Source organism: Chionomys nivalis, chromosome 14, assembly GCF_950005125.1.
Source record: "Chionomys nivalis chromosome 14, mChiNiv1.1, whole genome shotgun sequence".
NCBI classification, from domain to species: domain Eukaryota; kingdom Metazoa; phylum Chordata; class Mammalia; order Rodentia; family Cricetidae; genus Chionomys; species Chionomys nivalis.
In genome coordinates this window covers 49,683,183-49,704,151 of record NC_080099.1, presented here as the reverse complement: position 1 = coordinate 49,704,151, position 20,969 = coordinate 49,683,183, and the positions used below count along the sequence as shown (strand labels likewise).

General features: G+C 44.7%; 1 protein-coding gene across 1 annotated transcript in view; it reads left to right on the top strand.

Moving 5' to 3' along the window:
- The first annotated feature begins 2,954 nt into the window (after window positions 1-2,954).
- Ercc3 (ERCC excision repair 3, TFIIH core complex helicase subunit) overlaps window positions 2,955-20,969 on the top strand; it is a 33,705-nt gene continuing 15,690 nt past the window's right edge. The window contains exons 1-10 of the mRNA XM_057789001.1: window positions 2,955-3,053; window positions 3,255-3,460; window positions 5,464-5,700; window positions 7,656-7,705; window positions 8,359-8,494; window positions 8,649-8,813; window positions 9,475-9,679; window positions 10,826-11,140; window positions 17,369-17,553; window positions 19,339-19,541. Coding sequence (XP_057644984.1) covers window positions 3,026-3,053; window positions 3,255-3,460; window positions 5,464-5,700; window positions 7,656-7,705; window positions 8,359-8,494; window positions 8,649-8,813; window positions 9,475-9,679; window positions 10,826-11,140; window positions 17,369-17,553; window positions 19,339-19,541 — 1,730 coding nt within the window. The 5' untranslated portion in view covers window positions 2,955-3,025. The remainder of the gene's footprint in view (window positions 3,054-3,254; window positions 3,461-5,463; window positions 5,701-7,655; window positions 7,706-8,358; window positions 8,495-8,648; window positions 8,814-9,474; window positions 9,680-10,825; window positions 11,141-17,368; window positions 17,554-19,338; window positions 19,542-20,969) is intronic.

The window sequence follows — 20,969 nt, the reverse complement described above, 5'->3', positions numbered from 1 at the left end:
TCTGGCAGATGGGCCAGCAGAAGAGTGAATTCCAGTTTTGTCACACTGTATGACTCTGGATACTATCTGAGAGGAACTCTATTGCTGGGTTTTAATAAACTGAAGGGGACAGGAGACAGGAGGCTGATCTCAGCTAAGAATAAGCCTGGAGTGGGATAGCTGATCCTCAGGCCAGTGGGGAGAATCAAATTCTGGAAGCATCTCTTTATGGTTCACTGTTCTAGATGTATTTGATAGCCACAGCTGAGTTCCTCCAACAGTATGATCAATAATACTCAAGTGGCTTTGAAAGTATGAAGACAGGTCCTCCGTCTGGACCCATCTCAGTGCTATGCTTGCTTCCACACTCTCCCTTCCCACAAGGATATGATCAGGAAGTCTCCAGAGGATGAGACCTTGCTCAGTCCATAGAATGCAAAGCTGGTAGAGGCACAAAGAAGGAAAATAGCCACTGTGAAGACTGCTCTCATAGACACAGGACACATTTTTTAAATTATTTTTTTATATCACGTGCATTGGTGTTTTTCCCTGAAACTGGAGTTGCAGACAGTTGTGAATTGCCCTGTGAGTACTGGCATTGAACCCGGGTCCTCTGGGAGAGCAATCAGTGCTCTTAACCACTGAGCCATCTCTCCAGTCCAGTGAACACATTTTCAATATAGATTCAGTAGCAGTATAAACCAAAGGGAACTAAATCCACTAATTCTGCTGACTTTTACTTCCCCATGCTTGCTTGGTATGTGTGTGTATGTGTATACACCCATTAATACAAGAGGCTGATGTCCAGTGTCTTCCTCTATTACTGTCCTCCTTTGCTCTTCACCTATAGAGGCAGGGTCTCTCATTTAAATTCAGAGCCCAGTGATTGGGCTTGCTCCAGGAACCTACTGTCTGCTTCCTTCATGTCATCATTAGAAGCAGTTTACTCGGCTTACCTGTTTTTGAATTTTGTTTGTTTAGATTTATTTGTATGAATGCATGTCCACCTCATGTGTGACTGGTGCCTGCAGAGGTGAGAAGAAAGCCTTGGATCCCATGGAACTGGATGTAGGGATGGCTGTGAGCCACCATGTAGGTGTTGGGAAGCAAACCAGACCTTCTGGAAGAGCAACAAGTGTTCTCGGCCATTAAGCTATCTCTTCAGCTTTTCCATGAGTGTTTCTTAGCTCCAAATTCTGATCCTTACATCTTTGTCTCAAGTGCTTTCTCACTGATCCATCTCCCCACAGCCCCACTTCACCTTGTTTAGTTTGCAACAGAAATTTTCACTAATGAGAGCTCATTGACGAGACTGGCAAGTAAGCCCCAAGGATTCTCCTTTCTCTGCTCCTCAGTGCTAGGACCACAGCAACCTGACATCATGTCTGCAATGACATCACGCCTGCCCCATTTCTGTAGGTTCTGAAGATCCTGCATCAAGGCTTCATGCTTCTGCTCAAGTACTTTTACCCACTAACTTATCTTCCCAGCTCTCTTTTAAATTTTTGATTGCTTGTTCACTTTGTTAACATAATGGGTTTCATTGTAACATTTTCATACTATGGCATGCTTCATTTTCCTCCCTCTTGCCTCTTTCAAGTCCCCTTCTCACACCCTTCTACCTTCTTATCTAAGTTTTGCTGTTTAAATCATGCCACCTCTGACATTTTATTCTGGAACAGCAAACTGACTTGCCACTTACATCTGACTTGCTGCAAATCATCTTCCGAATCTGCACTTTGCCTCAGATACATCATTTTAGTAGCTGCTGAAACCAAACGTCTTGGATGTTACTTTTCCTTCCTCACCCTTCCCATATTATCTCAGTCAGCAAATCCCATCTACTTCTCTTTCAAAATAAGCACAGAATGAAACCAGTCATCATTTTGTTTACTTAGAGCAATTCCAGGACCATTCTACTATTATTTTTGGAAGCATGTAGCATATATATACACTATGAGGTAGCCAAGTATTTCTTTCAACTTTTCTTGCCTCCACCTTCCAGGTGTTGGGATTACAGTCATGAGCTACCACACTTGGTTTATGTGATGTAGGGCAAGTGTGCGCGCACACACACGTACATAGGCTGCTGACAATTGTTTTGCAAGCGCACACAGGCTGTTTACAATTGTTCAGTGCGTACACACACACACACACACACAGAGAGAGAGAGAGAGAGAGAGAGAGAGACTGCTGACCAGAATTTGATGACTTAAAGCAGCTGACCCGACCCTTTCCCCCTTTCTTTTGTGTCTTGTTTTAAAACTGGACTCTTGTCAAAAGCTGTGAGATCTGACCCCAGTCAATGGGGAAAAGACATAATCACCAAACTAAAAACTACACGAACTGACTACTTGGTGTCCTTGTTAGTTCCTTTGGGTTCTCAAAAAAAATTTTCTTGCCGAACTATTGTTCGTATCATCCTTGGTGAGGCCCCAAGATTATTCTTTGGTTTCTGGTATAGAAAAAATTGAGCCACACCCTCTAGCCAGGGCCATTCCATTTAGAATGACACTGCCCATTTTATTTTCCTTAAAACAATGTGTATTTCCCACCTCTCGCGTTTAGAATTTAATTTCCAGACACGAGGTGTGGTGGAACATGCCTGTAATCCCAGCTCATAGGGGCCTGAGGAAACCATCCAGGTTTGTTCACTTTCCTACCTTAGCGATCTAAGCGCTGGCCTCAACAAACACCGAAGCGAAAGCAGGGCATAGTGAATCACAGCACTCGAGAGGTAGAGGCAAGCAGATCTCTGAGTTGTGGGTCAGCCTGGTCTACAGGGCAAGTTAGTGCAAGGCCCCTAGAACCACATCAAGTTCAAAGCAAAACTTATGAGCTGAGGATGAACAATAATACATAGTCACAGCTTACTTTAGATTCGCTGTGGCAGAGTAGCGACGCTCTTCCGGTCCAAAGCTTCAGAGGTAGGATTTCCGATGGTCTGGGGTTGTACTTCCGGTACAGACCGGAAGTTCCTCTAAAAGTTACTCTTCAGGAATTTACGCGGTGTGGAGTGCTGTGGCTCCCTGATCCTGGAACTGTTATGGGCAAAAGAGACCGAGTAGACCGCGGTACGGACTCTTTGTAGCGGTCCTTGTCTCAGGGTTTGCTCCGGTCTGCGCTGCGGAGCCGGGTGGGAGGTGTTTGCGGGATTCCGGCGGGTGGGGATGCCGGGATGCAGAGCGCTGGCTCAGGAGAACTTAGCGTTCCCTGTGTAGTGCGGAGGGAATCGTAGAACCTTGCTGGGTTCACTTCTGTGTCTTCTGTCGCAGACAAGAAGAAGTCCAAAAAGAGGCAGTATGAGGAGGAAGAGGAAGACGAAGACGACACGCCTGGGAACGACTCTCAGGAGGCGGTGCCCTCAGCTGCAGGGAAACAGGTGGACGAGGCCGGCACCAAAGTTGATGAGTATGGAGCCAAGGACTACAGGCAGCAGATGCCGCTGAAGGGCGACCATACTTCCAGGCCCCTCTGGGTGGTAAGCATAGCCGAAAAGTCTGGGTGGCAGCTAAATCTTGGACATTCTCACACCTCCAAAATTCAAGAGTCAGGAACGCTGCTTTCTGAAGCGGCTGGGGCTGTACGTGCGCATTGGAATAGCTGGTGTGCCTGGGCGTTCATTCTCCATTTCTCCACAGCCCACCACACAGTGGCGAATGCCAGATAACTCGGCAGGTAAAGGCTCTTGCTGTCTAGAGTGAGACCTGAGTCTGTACCAGTACCCACATGGTAGGAGAAGAGAACCTGCTTTGGCAAGTTGTCCCCTGACTTTCAACATTGGAGCTGTGGTATTCATGTACTCACACACCACATACAATCAGTCAATCAATGTAGCATTTCTTTCTTTTTTTATTGATTTCTATTGAGCTCTACATTTTTCTCTGCTCCCCTCCCTGCTTCTCCCCTCCCCTTCAACCCTCTCCCAAGGTCCCCGTGCTCCCAATTTACGCAGGAGATCTTGTCTTTTTCTACTTCCCATGTAGATAAGATCTATGTAAGTCTCTCTTAGGGTCCTCATTGTTGTCTACATTCTCTGGGTTTGTGATTTGTGGGCTGGCTTTCTTTGCTTTGTGTTTAAAAACCACTTATGAGTGAGCACATGTGATAATTGTCTTTCTGTGTCTGGGTTACCTCACTCAAAATGTTTTTTAGCTCCACCCATTTGCCTGTGAAATTCAAGATGTTATTTTTTTTCTGCTGTGTAGTACTCCAGTGTGTAAATGTACCACATTTTCCTTATTCGTTCTTCAATCGAGGGACATTTTGGTTGTTTCCAGGTTCTGGGTATGACAAACAAAGCTGCTATATACCCAAATGTGGTATTGCTGGGTCTTGAGGAAGGTTGTTTCCTAATTTTCTTAGCAGTCGCCACACTGACATTCAAAGGGGCTGTACCAGCTTGCACTTCCACAAGCAATGGAGGAGTGTTCCCCTTTCCCCACAACCTCTCCAGCATTCTTTATTTTGTGTGGGGGATATGTGCACACATTGTACGGGTATGCTCATGGGGGTGCTTCTATGTCAGGCCGTTTTCCTCAATCACTCGTCACCTATTTGCCCAGCTCCCTGCTGGCTAGACTGATTGACCTGTGACCTCTCCCCCACTTCTTCTGCCTGTGTGCCCACCCACCTATCCCCACCTCTAACCACCAGCTCCGGTTATACACATGCACTACTGTTCCTGGTAGATCATACACATGCCTGACCTAAGCATGAACTCAGGTCCTCATGCTTGCACAGCAAGCTCTACCCACCGAGCCATCTCCCCAACCACTGAATAGTTTGTGTTAGGAAACAATTTACTTCCTCATTTTAAAAAAAGATCTTTTAACTTTTATGTATGTTTGAGTACCTGCATGTATGATACACACTGAATAGTTTGTGTTAGGAAACAATTTACTTCCTCATTTTAAAAAAAGATCTTTTAAAAAAGTTCTTTTAAAAAAAGAACTTTTATGTATGTTTGAGTACCTGCATGTATGTGTGCCACATGTGTGTCTGGTTCCCGAGGAGGCCAGAAGAATGTGTCAGATCCCCTAAAGCGGGACTAATGGGCTGTTATGAGCTAGCTACCCGATATGACCGTTGGGAATGGAACCTGGGTCTTTGTGAGAGCAACAGTGCTCTAAACCTCTGAGCCATCTCTTTAGCCCCTTTTCAAGTTAATGGAAGGCATGCATTTGGTAGCTAAGTTTGCTTGACTTAAGATACATAATGTTCTACACACATTTTTATTCTAGCCAAAAGGCAATTTGAAACTATGAAGTTAGGGAAGATTTCTGTGTGTGGAACATTGGGAACCTTTTCTCTCTACTCTTCTATGTCTAATTAAAGTACTAAGACCCTTTCAGTTGCCAGAAGGACTGGTTTCAAGGATATTTTAGCAGTGGACAGCTTATCCATTTTGATAATGACATGAGAGCCAGTGGTCTCTGCAGCCCATTAATATCCTTGCCTGTTGTGTTTACTTGATGTTTTTAGGCTCCTGATGGCCACATTTTTCTGGAAGCCTTCTCTCCAGTTTACAAGTATGCCCAAGACTTCCTGGTGGCAATTGCAGAGCCAGTGTGTCGGCCTACTCATGTCCATGAATACAAGCTAACTGCTTACTCCCTCTATGCAGCTGTCAGTGTCGGGCTGCAGACCAGCGACATCACTGAGTACCTCAGAAAGCTCAGTAAGACTGGAGTCCCTGATGGCATCATCCAGTTTATTAAGGTGAGTTGCTAGCGGTTCTGTCTTCATAATGTGGCGGTGGTGTGCTCAGGTACTGATATTGCCATCAAAATGTCTGGCTTGTATCTCCTTTGGTAGCACAGTAGCTGATTGCCTAGCTGCTGCTGCTTTGGATCCAGTTGTGGTTCTGACTGAGGCTATGCTTCCTGTGAGTTGCTCCTAGCCCTGGAATAATAATTCAGGTCCAGTCTACTAACAGGGGTTATTTGGAAAACCAGCTCTGAATGGGTGGTGCTAGAGATCACATTTATAAGTATGTATGTATGCATGCATGTATGTGTATATGTACAATTTATTTTTTGAAATTCTAACCCCGATATATCTGAGTTTGGTAAGACTAAATGAGGCCATAAGAGTGAGACCTCACAATGAGGAAGATGCTTGTCTTTATTAGGAGACATCATACAGCTGTTATAAGTCCTTTCTTCATGGGACTGTAGAGAGAAGGTGGCTCTCTACCAGTCAGGAGACCTTGCCACAGTCTCAATCATCTGGGCCTGGTCCATTCATCATGAACATCTAGAACTCTGAGAAAATGAATCTTTGTATGGTGTTTTAGGTCGTGAGCTCCATTTAAGGTTAAATACTTACTCAAGACCCATGGTAAATGAATTGACCTAGGGAAAGTCAGAACTTCAGATGTTAAAGTGAGGAGGGCTCCAGGGGAGCGGCAGTTGAATCGAAGAAGCAGGTGGTGAGTAGTTTTGTTACCATTAGTGAATCTGAAAGGGCTCCACATTGGATTTTACGTCTGTAAGCAGAATACCATGCATCCACTCCCAGAGAAGCCTTGGACTCCGCAGAGTTCTGCCGTGTTATGGCGACATAGAGGGTTGCCCAAAGAGAATGCAGCAGAGCTAGGTCCGGTCTCAGTGGGGAGCTGCCTACAAGGATGATGGCGTTGGGGCAATGCTGCGGCGGTCTGAGGGCAGCTCGAAATCTGATTGCGAGTTATCATTGCCAACACACAAATGACAGGATTCCTTCCAGCAGATTGGGAACCTGAGAGGGTTTACACTATATTCCCTGTCACCAAGAAGCTTACATTGTGCTGGGCATGGTGGCATATGCCTCTCATCCCAGCTGTTCAGGGACAAGAACTGAAAGTTCAAGGCTGGGCTGGTGGACTTGTCTCAAAATTTATTTATTTTTATTTTTATTTTTTAAATGTATTTATTTATTATATATACAATATTCTGTCTGTATGCCTGAAGGCCAGAAGAGGATACCAGACCTCATTACAGATGGTTGTGAGCCACCATGTGGTTGCTGGGAATTGAACTCAGGACCTTTGGAAGAGCAGGCAATGCTCTTAACCACTGAGCCATCTCTCCAGCCCTGTCTCAAAGTTTAAAAATAGAGGTGGAAGTGATTAGGGATGTAGCTTCATGGTCTTGAGTTCATTTGCCAAGAGACAGGGTTTCTCTGTGTACCCTTAGCTGTCCTGGAACTCCCTCTGTAGATCAGCCTGGACTTGAACTCACAGAGATTGATCTGCTTCTGCCTCCCAGGTGCTGGGATTAAAGGCGTGCGCCACCCTGCCCAGTTGGGAAAATGAGAACACTGGTGGCAAGGCCTAAGCCTTTTGAACTTACCTTGTGTAGCAGGTACTGCAAAGTACTCACTGTGTGCCTGATGACTTCTGGGAGCTGTTTTAGTTCTGATGAGGCAGGATGAGCCCCCAGATCAGGATGGGGGCTGTGGACAAGCAGGGGAAAGTAAAACGGGAAACACAGTAATGCTTTTTAGCAGTGTTTTATAAATAAAAAGCTAGGCATGTGAACTAGGTAGGAGGGGCTTCTTTTGTCTCTAAAACAGCTCTCTTTAGGCGGATATGACTGTACATGGGGTTTTCCTAAAGCAAAGTCACCTCTTCACTTGGCTGTGCTAAGGCATGGCGTCCCGGGACTGAGATTGACTGGTGTTTTCTCTCGCAGTTGTGTACTGTCAGCTATGGGAAAGTCAAGCTGGTCCTGAAGCACAACAGGTAAGAGGAGGTTTGCCGCACCGCCCTCTGATGCCAGGGAGGAGGGAGGACTGTGGGTAGGGCTGGGCTCGGGCTCTGCTTGAGACAAAACTGGAAAATTGAGAGGACTTGGGAAGGGAAGGAGTCCCTCACCCTGTAGTCTAGTTGTCTTCCAGCTGATAATCAAGAATTCTAGCTGGGCGTGGTGGTGCACACCTTTAATCCCAGCGCTTGGGAGGCAGAAGCAGGCTGATTTCTGAGTTCGAGGCCAGCCTGGGCTTACAGAGTGAGTTCTAGGACAGCCAGGGTTACACAGAGAAACACTATCTTAAAAACAAAACAAAACAAACAAACAAACAAAAAAAAATTCTAGAAGTTAAAATTTGCAGTGTTATTTATCCACATACAATAGTAGTTCTATATAGATGTTTCAGAGAAGAACGTTAGCAAAGCAGTGATCATATTCGGACTGCACGCATTTATGACTTGCGCTCAGCTGTACTCCTTCCTGTGACTCTCAGCATGCTATGTCTTCACTTTAGCTGTTTGATCTGACAAAGGTATGGGAAGTCATTATGAGGCTATAATTTTCAGATCATCTAATTGAATTAGATGCAGAATGTTCTGGAAATGGTGTGCCGGTCAGTAGGGACTTCCCGCCTCCCTGCTTGTAGGTACTTTGTTGAAAGTTCCCACCCTGATGTCATCCAGCATCTTCTTCAAGACCCTGTGATCCGCGAATGTCGCTTAAGGAACGCGGAGGGGGAGGCTACGGAACTCATCACAGAGACCTTCACAAGCAGATCTGCTGTGCGTGAGCTCCTGGGTTACCTGGGGCTGGGAACTTAAGACCTCAGTTCTCCTGTAACCCAGCAATGGCAGGCTAGCCTCCCTGCTGCTGTTGCCCCTTACAGCGTCAGTGCATGGCTGATAACAACAGTCCCATACTGCCTTTCTCTTCCAGATTTCTAAGACTGCAGAAGGCAGTGGCGGGCCTTCTACCTCCCAGGGGGTAGATCCACAGGCCAAATCTGACATCCCCAAAGACCTGTTTGATTTTTATGAGCAAATGGACAAGGATGAGGAAGAGGAAGAAGAGACCCAGACAGTCTCCTTTGAAGTCAAGCAGGTTAGTGAATGCTTCCTGGTTTGTTTACCAGTCCAGCCATACATATGTCAGCACCCTCTCCTCCGAGAAAAAGGGATCCCTGTACATTTCCAGTTTTGTTCTTACCAGTGTGGCCCCTGATATTCTCCTGAGGTGATTATGGTCTGAATGTCCTTCTTGGGGCTAGGAGGCTCGTTTCCACAGGATCCATTTTGGTTCTGATTAAAGTTCATTTTGAGGAGACCAGGGATGGTGCTCTGTTGGTAGAATAACTTTCCTAGCATGTCTAAATCCCTGGGTTCAGTCACTAGCACCATATAAACTGGGTGTTGTAGTAGTGTCTGTCTGAAATCTGAGCCTGGAAGGGCGGAGGCCAGGAGGAGTCAGCGGTTCAGATCATCCTGGACTGCACAGTGAATTTAAGACTGGCCTGGGCTAGATGCCACTTGTCTCACAAAAACCAAAGCAACAAGAAAAAACAACCCACTAAACAAAAAAAATTTGTTTTGCCCGTGTTCCTAGTTTGTGTTGTTTTTCTGTGCTAACCTTCTTGTTGGCAAGTAAAATCTGAAATTGTGTTCATCTAGATAAAACTCCAGATATTGATCATGAGGTCTTTTTGAATGTTGTCTTGAATGCGTTTCGGAGTTGAGATTCTCAAGTGTCCTCTGCTGGCTCCTAGGAAATGATCGAGGAGCTGCAGAAGCGCTGCATCTACTTAGAGTACCCTCTGCTGGCAGAGTATGACTTCCGGAATGACTCTCTCAACCCCGACATCAACATTGACCTGAAGCCCACAGCCGTGCTCAGACCCTATCAAGAGAAGAGCCTGCGGAAGATGTTTGGAAATGGGCGGGCACGCTCCGGAGTCATCGTTCTTCCCTGTGGTAAGTGAGGCCTGAGTGGAGGAGGCTCTGCCTTTGTCTGCTGGCTGCCTCCTGCCCTACTTGGTGTGTCTCCCTGCTAGCACCTTGCCTGTTCCTAGTTCTGAACTGAACTGATATTTATTGAAGTGCTTGCTTTGTGCCGCCCTTAGTCAAGGCCCTGCGGGTATATCAGAGCTCATTCAGTTGGCGCAGAGAATGGCTGTGAATGGCTCTGCTAAGGAACCCGTGAAGTCCTGACTAATAATGGAGGTGTCAGAGAAACCTGCAGTGTGCTGTACGGGTAGACAGCAGTGCATGCGGTGTTGCTGGGCATGTAGCACAGTTCCTACCCAGTGAAGTCAGTCTTGTAAAATGTAATCTGGAGGCTGCTTCTCCAGAAGTGTTGCTTGTTTCTGGATAGCTTGTGATGGGTGTGAGGAAAGGCAGCAGACACAAGTGTTTGCACACACGCACCCCCTTTTATCAGACTTCACAGTTCAGTGTCAGGTCCACCTAGGTTCACAACCAGAGGCCATTACAGATTCATCTGGGAACTCCAGCCTGGACACAGTTTGCAGAGATGGGCCTCTGCCTTCAGTTCTCTTCAGAAAGCTTCACAGGTCATGTCAGAGATAAAGGTGAAATCGTTGACCAGTTTGATTTTTTTCATCTTAATCTTCTAATGGAAGGGGAAACGAAAGTAAGAAGTTCAGAGAATTTTGTCTTCTCTGCTTTGCCAGGAGCGTGCACACTTTGTGCTTCCCTAGCCTTGACTGTCCTATTAGTTTAAAGCTGTCATTTGCCTACAGTGTGAGCTGGGTACCTGTGACCATGGGCAAACGCTCTTCGCTCCAGCCTTCCCTTCTTTAAACTGATGGTAGCAGGAGCGTCCTTCTCATTGTTGGTTCTAACATTTTACCATTTATGTGAGATACATATAAGGAGCTACCGACGGGCCTTCTACTAATTCTCATAAACAAGTACTAAGTGGGTCATCTCCTTATGAAGAGCGCAGCCTGAAGCAGTGAGTGCCTTACAGATAGATACTGTCTCTGAGGACCAGTTTATGGATTTTGCCTAGATTCTGGTCCTGTTGAGCCATTCTATTTGTTCCTGACCTTTGTTTCACTCTGCTTTTGGGTAGCATCACCCTTTGGTTGCTTGTAGGTGCTGGGAAGTCCCTGGTTGGTGTGACTGCTGCGTGTACTGTCAGAAAGCGCTGCCTGGTCCTGGGCAACTCGGCTGTGTCTGTGGAGCAGTGGAAAGCCCAGTTTAAGATGTGGTCAACCATCGATGACAGCCAGATCTGCCGCTTCACCTCGGACGCCAAGGACAAGCCCATTGGCTGCTCAATTGCCATTAGCACTTATTCTATGCTGGGCCACACCACCAAAAGGTCCTGGGAGGCTGAGAGAGTGATGGAGTGGCTCAAAACCCAGGAGTGGGGCCTCATGATCCTTGACGAGGTGCACACCATTCCAGGTGAGGAGGTGGAGGCTGACTGTCTGTGCAGATAAAAGCTGACCCATTGGGGGTTGCAGGTGACTGCTGTGTTTCTACCTACTGACTAGCAAAGAGCAAGCTCCAGGACAGCCAGGGCTACACAGAAAAAAACCTTTCTCCAAAATAGTAGTAGTAATAATAATTTTATTATTATTATAATAAAACATTTTGTTATATTATTATTGTGGGGTCACCACACCATGAGGAACTGTGTTAAAGGGTCGTTGAATTAAGAAGATTGAGAGCCACTGATCTAGAATCAGAACGCAGCGTGGGTTGCCTTAGAATGCAGAGGAAAATGCGGACTGCCTGAAAGTAGAGATGCAGGAGATGTTCTAAAGCTAGACCACAGTCAGGGTTGCACTGCTCTAGAACTTACTAAAACCTGCTGGATTATACTCTAAATGGGTGACTTTTACAGCACATTGATAGATTGTATCACTGGCGCTGTTGTAAGGAAAAGATACACCTGCAATTGGAGAAGTTGGATTTATATTACATACTGACAACTGATACTTCAGCCTTCATTTAATGAAACACAATAGTATTTTTTACAGAGAACCTATTCAGAACACTGAAAATGGGCTGCCCACCGTTGGTGTCTTTTTTGTATGATGGAAGCTTTTCCAGGGTCTGTGTATGTCTGAGGATAACTAGAGATGCTAATAGAGGTGCTTACAGATGGTCCAGCAGAGACTGGATGTCTTTGAGAAGGGAAAACGACAAGGTACTGGCCTTGTGGTAAAGAACTTGGCATGCACTGGCAGGTTGTGGCGCATGCCTTTAATCCCAGCAATCAGGAGGCAGAGGCAGGCAAATCTCTGAGTTTGAGGCCAGCCTGGTCTACAAAGTGAGTTCCAGGACAGCCAGAACCATTACATAGAGAAACCCTGTCTCGAAAAACAAACAAAACAAAAAAGACCTTGGCATGCTCAGACAGTGTCCCCAGAGAAGTTCTGAGAGAGCAGTCAAGGCTGCCCCGGTGTAGGTGCCAGAGCAGCTTCAGGGCTCATAGACCCGGGTGGAGATGTGGCTTATACCGCTCATCTCTGAGGAAGAAGCCATCTAAGGATCGGAAACAGAGAGTAACCTGAGCTGACTAACAATAGGAATCACTCTGGCTACTGAGCATAAGCACTTTGGGATCAATGAAAGGAGTAGACTTATGGGGTCCCAAGAGAAGACTTGAGCCAGGGAAAAGACAGTAAGATGAAGACAATCTGATTGGACAGGCCACAGAGATCCCATGAACAGGTTAAATATGAGGGCAGAAAGGAAGGCGAAATCAAGGATGAGACTAAGGCTTTAGTTTGAGTGAAGGAATCTCAGCAGGGCATTCATTGAAATGAGATAGCTTTGGAAACAGCATGCTACCTACCAAGGGACAACCGGGAGTCTGTTAGACTTTAGACATACTAGTTTGCATTGTCAGATGAATTCAGGCCATGATCAGAACGTTAGGAAACAACATTAGCAAGGATATTCACATGCTGTGTCTGCACTAACAGTATAAGCATCATTAGCCATCAGGGAAATGACGATTAAGACACAAGATGTCACTTTACTCCAAATAGAATGGCTAAAATGAGAATCCTGGCATGACCAGTGCAGAGGAGGTTTTAGATCAGAGGCATTGCAGAGTTGATGGTTCCTCTAGAACAAATCGACATCCACTGTAAAATCACAGCATGATTTTTCTGTACACTGTTGGAAATGAGAACAGATTTATGTAGAAATATCTATACTTAAATGTTTCTATAGCAACTCTATTCATAATCTCCAAAATTCAGTGGTCATCTGGGGATGTTTAGATAAGCAGACGACAGCACATCTGTACACCGGAACATAACTTGTCAGTAAAGAGGAATGAACGTGCAATAGCTTGTCTAAGTTTCAGGGGCATGATGCTGAAAGAAGTGTGTGGTTATGCGTGCATGACATTGTCAAAAAGATATCATCACGTTAGTGAACAGGCCAGTGGTTGCTGGGGCAGCACTCCAGGAGGACACAAATGACCAGCATATTAGGCAGTTATGAGGGAGCAATGAATTGATCTATGTCCTGATTTTGGTGTAGACATACAAATTATCTATCTATCTATCTATCTATCTATCTATCTATCTATCTATCTATCTATCTGTCTATCTATCTATCTATCACAGTTCATGGAACTGATAATCCCTTCCCTATCACATTTATTTTATGATAATTTAGAAACTCAACCTTCAAGAGTATGGGTGTCAGGTCTGCCAGGATTAAAGCTGAAGGTGTAGAAAGTCGTGTTTTAAATGAGTTTAAGATTGTTCTACAGTATTTCCCATGGGCTGGGTATGAAGCCTGGGAGGGCTGAGAGTGTACTTAATGCATACTGCTGTTCTTAACTAAAATCTCAAATTCAGGCGTGTGGGAGCCTAGTATCAGGTCATAGTCCTAAAGTTCATAGTGTGGTCTCTGTTCTCTGGTCTGGTTCCCAACATCACTGGTTTGTCTTTGGGTATAAAATGAAACCAAGCTTTGAGTTCAGGCCTTTGAGTGTATTGTGTAAGAGTTCCTATGTTGAGCCAGGTGATGGTGGTGCCTGCTTTTAATCTCAGTACTCAGGCAGGGGCAGGTGGATCTTTGTGAGTTTGAGGTAAACCTGGTCCAGAGAGTGAGTTCCAGGACAGCCAGGGCTATACAGAGAAACCCCTGTCTCACAAAACAAACAAAACAACAACAACAGGAAGGAAGGAAGGAAGGAAGGAAGGAAGGAAGGAAGGAAGGAAGGAAGGAAGGAAGGAAGGAAAGAAGGAAGGAAGGAAGGAAGGAAGATTTCATATATTGAAGACAATTCTCAGAGATGGTGGAGTCTTTTAAGAGAAGGCTTTTCATTGTGTGTATCACTGGCAGATGGGATTAATTCTGTTCTCCCAGGATCCCAGTTAGCCCCTGCAAGAGTAAGTGGTTATAAAAGAGCAAGGCTTCCAGACTCCGTGGGAGCTTTTCTGCATGTGTGATGCTGTATCTACTGTGAGGCTCTCACAAGAGTCCATACAGCTACCTAATCTTGTACTTTAGTGTTTGTTTTGCTCTGACAACAGAGGATGAACTAGTAACACTGCAAGCCCTATTGACTGGCAGTCAAGCCCCAAGAGCTGCTATTAAATAGAGATGTGAGCAAATCAGTAAGTTTTCTGACGTCCTACTTTGATTACATTGGATCCAGCAAAGTGTTTTATCTTTGAGGTCTCAAAAGATAAGCTTTTCTCTTACTGGTCTTTTAAGAAGGAACCTTGTTGGGGCAATTTATTAATACTTTTGTGTTATAATGAACTAGAAAAGCTCAGTTAGTACAGTGGTTGCCTAACACATGCACCTCTAGGTTTGCTCCCCAGCCTCATATAGATTAAAGGCATACACCACCACCCAGCCAGTTCTCCTGACTTAACAAACACTTATTGAGCACTTTCCTTGGCATTAGAGATTCAGATACAGTTGAGACATCCCAAATGAACTGTAGACCTAGCTTTACATAACAGTGATGCAAACTTCACCCAGAGGGAGGAAGGTGATGCCATTTATGTGAAATTCAAGGAGAAGGCAGACAAAGAAGTCAGGGTGGTGGTCTCTGTTGATAGAGGAGTGATGTGTTCAGTGCTCCATCTGTGACTGTGAAGGGTCCTCTCGGTACAGTGTGCCTCACTCACCTGGGGCAGTTGTGGTGGCTGCCAGAAATGGCCTAGAAGATGCAGATTCGAAAAAATTCAGATCAAGTTCTCCTTTGTCCCTGTTAGCTGTTCTGCCTCCCAGACCCACACTGTATTGCATATGTTGCCTGGGCCTCCAATGCTCCTGTTAGAAAGGAAAGCCTGGGATCCTTTGCTGTTACTTGTTTGGGTCAGCAATCATTGCTCAGAGATAACCATGATATGAACGTTTTATCTGCTTGTGCCTCCTTTTGTGTTTTGGTGTAGTTTTTGTTGTGTTTGCACATAGAAGTTTTCAAAAATTGTTTTTGTGTATGATACTTAAAACTGATCATTTACTTGGAGTCTGTCCATTCTGTTCTTCTATGACTCTTTGGTTTGATTTGTCTTTTGGAATATTCTGGCCTCTTCGTCTTCCAATTGGGTGGATTGGGAGGTCCTTCTGTCTATGTGTTGTTTTTATTGGTTAATGAATAAAGAAACTGCCATGTCCTGTTGATAAGGCAGAACTTAAGTAGGTAGGGAAAACTGGACTGAATGCTGGGAGAAGGAAGGCAGAGTCAGAGAGAAGCCATGGATCTTCCACCTGAGACAGACGCTGGGAACATTACCTGGGAAGCCACTGCCATTGGCAATACACACATTAATAGAAATCGGTTAAATTAATATGTAAGAGTTACCCAATAAAAAAACTAGAGCTATTGGGCCAAGCAGTGATTTAATTATTACAGTTTCTGTGTGATTATTTTGGGTCTAAGCTAGCCGGGCAGCCGGGAACCAACAAGCAGCCTCTTTTCTCCAACAATTGGGTTTCTTTTTAGAGTATCATTGGCCCCATCTTTAATTATATTATAGAATAAACATGACACTCATGTGTACTGAATATTGAAGCCAGGGTTTCATGCTTGTGAAGCTTCCACTGAGCTACAGCTCTGACTCCATGAGTTAAACACTTTTTTCTCCTTTGGAAAAGCAGGCAAGCCAGGTTTTATTGAGAAGTAGAGTAACAGCTCCCTGTGGGGTGTGGGGGTGGGCTCTCCTCAAAACGTGTTGCCCAGCCCAAAACTCTTTTTAAAAAAATTTATATTTACTTTTGGGGAGAGCATGTGTATGCCATGTTCAGGGTTTGGAGATCAGCAGGAGCTGATTCTCTCCTTCCACCATGTTGATGCCAGACTTTGAATTCAGGTCATTAAGCCTGGCAGCAAGTGTTTTCACCTGCTAAGCCATCTCATTGGTCACCCAACTTAAAACATCTTAATCTTCTTCCAAAGTGTTAAAAGTTTTAAAAGCTGTGGCCATGGAAACCTACAAATTGGAGGATCAGGGTTCAAGTCTCAGGAACCCACAAACACGCTGGATGTGCTAAGGTTTATCTGTGATCCTAGCACTCCTGTCTTGTGGGAAGACAGCAAGTGGCAGCAACAGAATCCCTGGCATATGCAGTAGTACACCACAAAAAGACCCTGCCTCAGACAAGGTGGAGGATGAGGTGGTCTTCTAATGTCCACACATGTGCTGTAGCATGTGGGTAGCTGCATGCACACACATAAGCATACCCACACAAGATTTTTAAAAAGTTGTTTCCCATTTATTTGTTTATTTGATAAAATCAGGAATTATAGGCAGGCGGTGGTGGTGTACGCCTTTAATCCCAGCACTCGGGAGGCAGAGGCAGGTGGATCTCTGTGAGTTTGAGGCCAGCCTGGTCTACAAGAGCTAGTTCCAGGACAGGCTCCAAAACCACAGAGAAACCCTGTCTTGAAAAACCACAAAAAAGAAAAAGAAAAAAGAAAAGAAAAAAAAAGGAGGAAGAAAATTAAAGTTGCTTCTTGATGAAATTATGTCTCATTGGTATTGTTGGGTGTTTTGTTCAGACGGGTCTCACTCTATAGTCCTGGCTGTCTTAGAACTAACTATGTAGAACAGGCTGGCCTCAAACTCTGAATGATCCTCTTGTGTCTGCTTCCAGAGTGCTGAATCTAAAGGCATGTACCACCATGCCTGATTTAATTGGTATCTTTGTGGGAATCAGAGAAGAAGGATGCTTAAGCAAACTAGTGACTGAGCTTCATCATTCCCGTGAGCTCTGTTTGCTCTCTGGTTTAAGGGGGAATGGTAGAAGGTAGAGCAGAGCTGGCTTCCTCTCTACCCCCACATCCCAGCTTCCCTAGCTGCAACCTGGGGACAAGCTTCAGGATGAATGATTTGTGTGGCTTGAAGTCAAGTCATATTTGCTACTGCTGTCTGGACTCTAGACAGTGTTGGTAGGAGAATTCTGGCATTTGTGAACTTGGAATTCCTTGAAATCATTTATCCCTTGTTCTTCTTTCTATCTTTGAGCAGTTCTAAAAGCCATGCTGAAATACTCTTGCTTTGTTGTTCTTGTCTGGAACCAGAGTTCAGCTCTCTAGTCCCAGGGTCAGCCATATGGTGTGGCAGATCAGTGCCAAGCTTCAAGCTGTGTGTGGTCCCTTCTCAGTGTAAAAAGTGATGACGTGAATGTTCCCTTTGTCCACAGCCAAAATGTTCCGGCGAGTACTGACCATTGTGCAGGCCCACTGTAAGCTGGGTTTGACTGCAACCCTTGTTCGGGAAGACGACAAAATCGTTGACTTAAATTTCCTGATTGGGCCCAAGCTTTATGAAGCCAACTGGATGGAGCTGCAGAACAACGGGTACATCGCCAAAGTCCAGTGTGCCGAGGTATTTGCACCCCTGAGTGGTTTGTGAAGTAAGGATTCCTCCAATGGGAGGAGTCTCCCATTCCTCATGGGCAGACAAACAGGTCAGGACCCAGTCTAAATGAGCATGCCGTACAGTAGTCCCTTGATAGGCGAGCCATACCTCAGAGCAGAGTGCGGTGGAATCCTCTGTCTCTGCCGTGTGGTAAAGTTGGTAAGCCAGTACAGACCATGCCTCTGCTCCTCCTGCGATGAACTCTGGGCACTCTGTCCACCTTTGCCCTGCAGCATTGCTGCAACAGCCTGAGTGGGCAACCACTTAAATTAATTCCAGTGCCAGAGTCCTAGGAAAAAAGATTGGTCCTTATTATGGTGTTATTTCTGAGGACACATTTTTCTAATACTGTTTCTTAGTGAGTACTGCACGAGTGTGTGCTAAAATCCATAGTCAAAGGTAAGTTTTTGAACGAATGACAAAACCATCCATCTTAGTACTTTAACATGACTGTTTCTTCACCCACTCAGAGGCCAATAATATTAAAAGTTATTATTTGAAATGGTTGTATTAATTACTGTCTTTTTCTATTTGTGGTTTTTGTTTGTTTTTCAAGACATGGTTTTACTATTTAGCCTTAGCTGGCCTGCAACATGCAATATAGGTTGTAGACTGGCTTTAACTTACAGAGATTCGCCTGCTGCTGCCTCTGCAGTTCTGAGATTAAAGATATGGCTCTGTGTATTAAATTTGATTAATAGTTGTACTCTGGTTTTCCCTTCCTACCCATGGTCAATTTTTCTAAGACCCTCACTAGATGTCAGATACTGCGTAGTCTGAATCTCCTGACTTAATGGCATTTGCTTTGTAACTAAGCACTTGTTATGTAATAGAGTCATAACTTTTGCTCTGTGAGGCTTGACAGAAAACCCAGCTGGAGTTTCCTTTTCTTCTTTACATTTTAATGGTATCAGAATCACACTTGCTGTGGCTCTTAGCAACCTCAGCATGAGTTTTATCTTTTCTTTTCCTAAGTCAAGTACTTTCAAGTAGAGGAGGAACTTCATGGCATCTCTTTGGTCTATTTAAGCTGCCAACATCACTGCACATGTACTTTAAGGCTATTAGTAGTATTCCTAAGTGAGTGTTACTTAAGTACAAGCATTGCAGTACTGGGCCAGGCGGTACAGTAATTGAGACAGCGGTTCATGAGCAGGAATTATGTACAGTGCAGATAAGCTAGAGCAGAAGATGATTGACAGTCTGGGCATAGTAGAATGGGTGTGCATAAGATTTCATTACTCAAATGGTGTCAGTTTAAACTTTGTGAGTTATGTGTCTGGTGGATTTTTCCATTTAGTATTTTTAGACATTTGATTGTATGAAACGGAAGTCATGGATAAAGAATGACTTTTATATTGAGATAAAAATTCACTTACCATTGTTTTTGTTTTTTTAATTAAAAAAGTATTTCTTGTGGGGTGTGTGTGTGTGTGTGTGTATCTGTCTGTGTCTGTGTGTGTGCACACGTAGGCGTACACATGCCTCAGTGTGCCTCAGTGTGCCTGTGTAGGGTGAGGACTACTCTCGGGGATTGTATCTCTCTTACTACCTTCTGGAGTCTGAGAATCAAACTCAGATCACTAGGCTTTGCAAGTCCAAGTATCTCTGCTTGTTGAGCCATTCGAGCCACTGATACTTGGATTTTTTTTCTAAGCTGATTCTGCTAAATAAACAGCATCAAAGGTCCTTAATGGTGTGATGTTTTGTTTTGCAAAATGATCCCCTTATTCCTTATTCTTACTGTCTCAGGTTTGGTGCCCGATGTCTCCTGAGTTCTACCGGGAGTATGTGGCAATTAAAACTAAGAAGCGCATCCTCCTGTACACCATGAATCCCAACAAGTTCAGAGCCTGCCAGTTTCTGATCAAGTTCCATGAGCGGAGGAATGACAAGATTATTGTCTTTGCCGACAACGTATTTGCCTTGAAGGAATATGCCATTCGGTTGAACAAGTAAGAGATGAAATTTTTGACTTGCCTCCAAATCCCCTTGCCATTGAGAATATGGGGGTGCTTGTTTCTGTGACCTCTCAAGAACTCTCTGGGATCTAAGGATTTTTGTTTTCTGCCCTTTCTTAGTAGCTGGCAAGACATAGGAGCATATAGTCAGGGTCAGAGGCTAGAAGTTGTAGAAAAGAGGAGTCTGATCTCCCAGCACTGGACTTCAAAGGCCAATGAGTCAACGGTTCAGGCTAAGTGAGAACTGGGATTGGAGCTGAGGCCAGATTGTACGGTCCCGGGTCAATAGGGCAAGGTGGAGTGGCTCGTATCCCAGGTGTACTTGCTTTTCTCATCACCGTGACCTGATAGACTTAACTGAAGGGAAGAGAGTCTCATTTGAGCTCATGTTTCAGGGCTGTGGTCTGTTGTGATAGATGAGCAGTTTCTGGTACCTGTTTGCCTACCAAGTTCCCTGAAGGAGCCACTTTCAACTCTTTTGTGTTTACTTTTTTTTACTTTTTAGCTGGTAGCTTTGTGACAATTTTTGGTTTGTCATTATAGAAATTGCCTATTGACTTGTAGTGTGAGAGTTGAGGTTTAGCTTTCTTGCATATGACATTCTGCACTCCTCCCTCCTAACGTGATAACAGTCTGAACTGGGGGTTAAACGAATAGTCAGTGCTACATTGTTCTGACTGCCAGCGTTGTCCAGGCAGAGCTTTATGGTATGCTCTGATTGCATTTTTTTTAATGAACATGTTTTGTTTTTCCTGGAAATTATACTTGCTTTGTTGCTTTGGCTTTCTGCATATTAATTCTTTCCCAAATTCCTTTTGTGAGCATGAACCCTCTCTCAGTAGCATCATGGACCTCTCAGCTGTTTTTCTTTACTGCTGGACTCCTGCTCCTCATTCTTCCACTCTACTCTGGCCTGTAGGACGAGAGCTGTCCCCACTGCCATCGTGGAGCTTTCTGTAGATACATCTTAGAACTCCTTTCTGTAGACACATCTTAGAACTCCTTTCTGTAGATACATCTTAGAACTCCTTTCTGTAGACACATCTTAGAACTCCTTTCTGTAGACACATCTTAGAACTCCTTTCTGTAGACACATCTTAGAACTCCTTTCTGTAGACACATCTTAGAACTCCTTTCTGTAGACACATCTTAGAACTCCTTTCTGTAGACACATCTTAGAACTCCTTTCTGTAGACACATCTTAGAACTCCTTTCTGTAGACACATCTTAGAACTCCCCAGAGCAGTTTCTTGCATTGGAGCTTCATCTCCAGTCTCAAAGCTGGGCACATGACCTGGCAGTCTGAAGGAGGGAAACTTTGTCATCTTTGAATTCTTCATTTCCTTTCTTACCTGTCTCCCTCTTGTCTTAGTTAGGGTTTCTAGTGCTGTGAAGAGACACCATGACCACAGCAACTTTTAT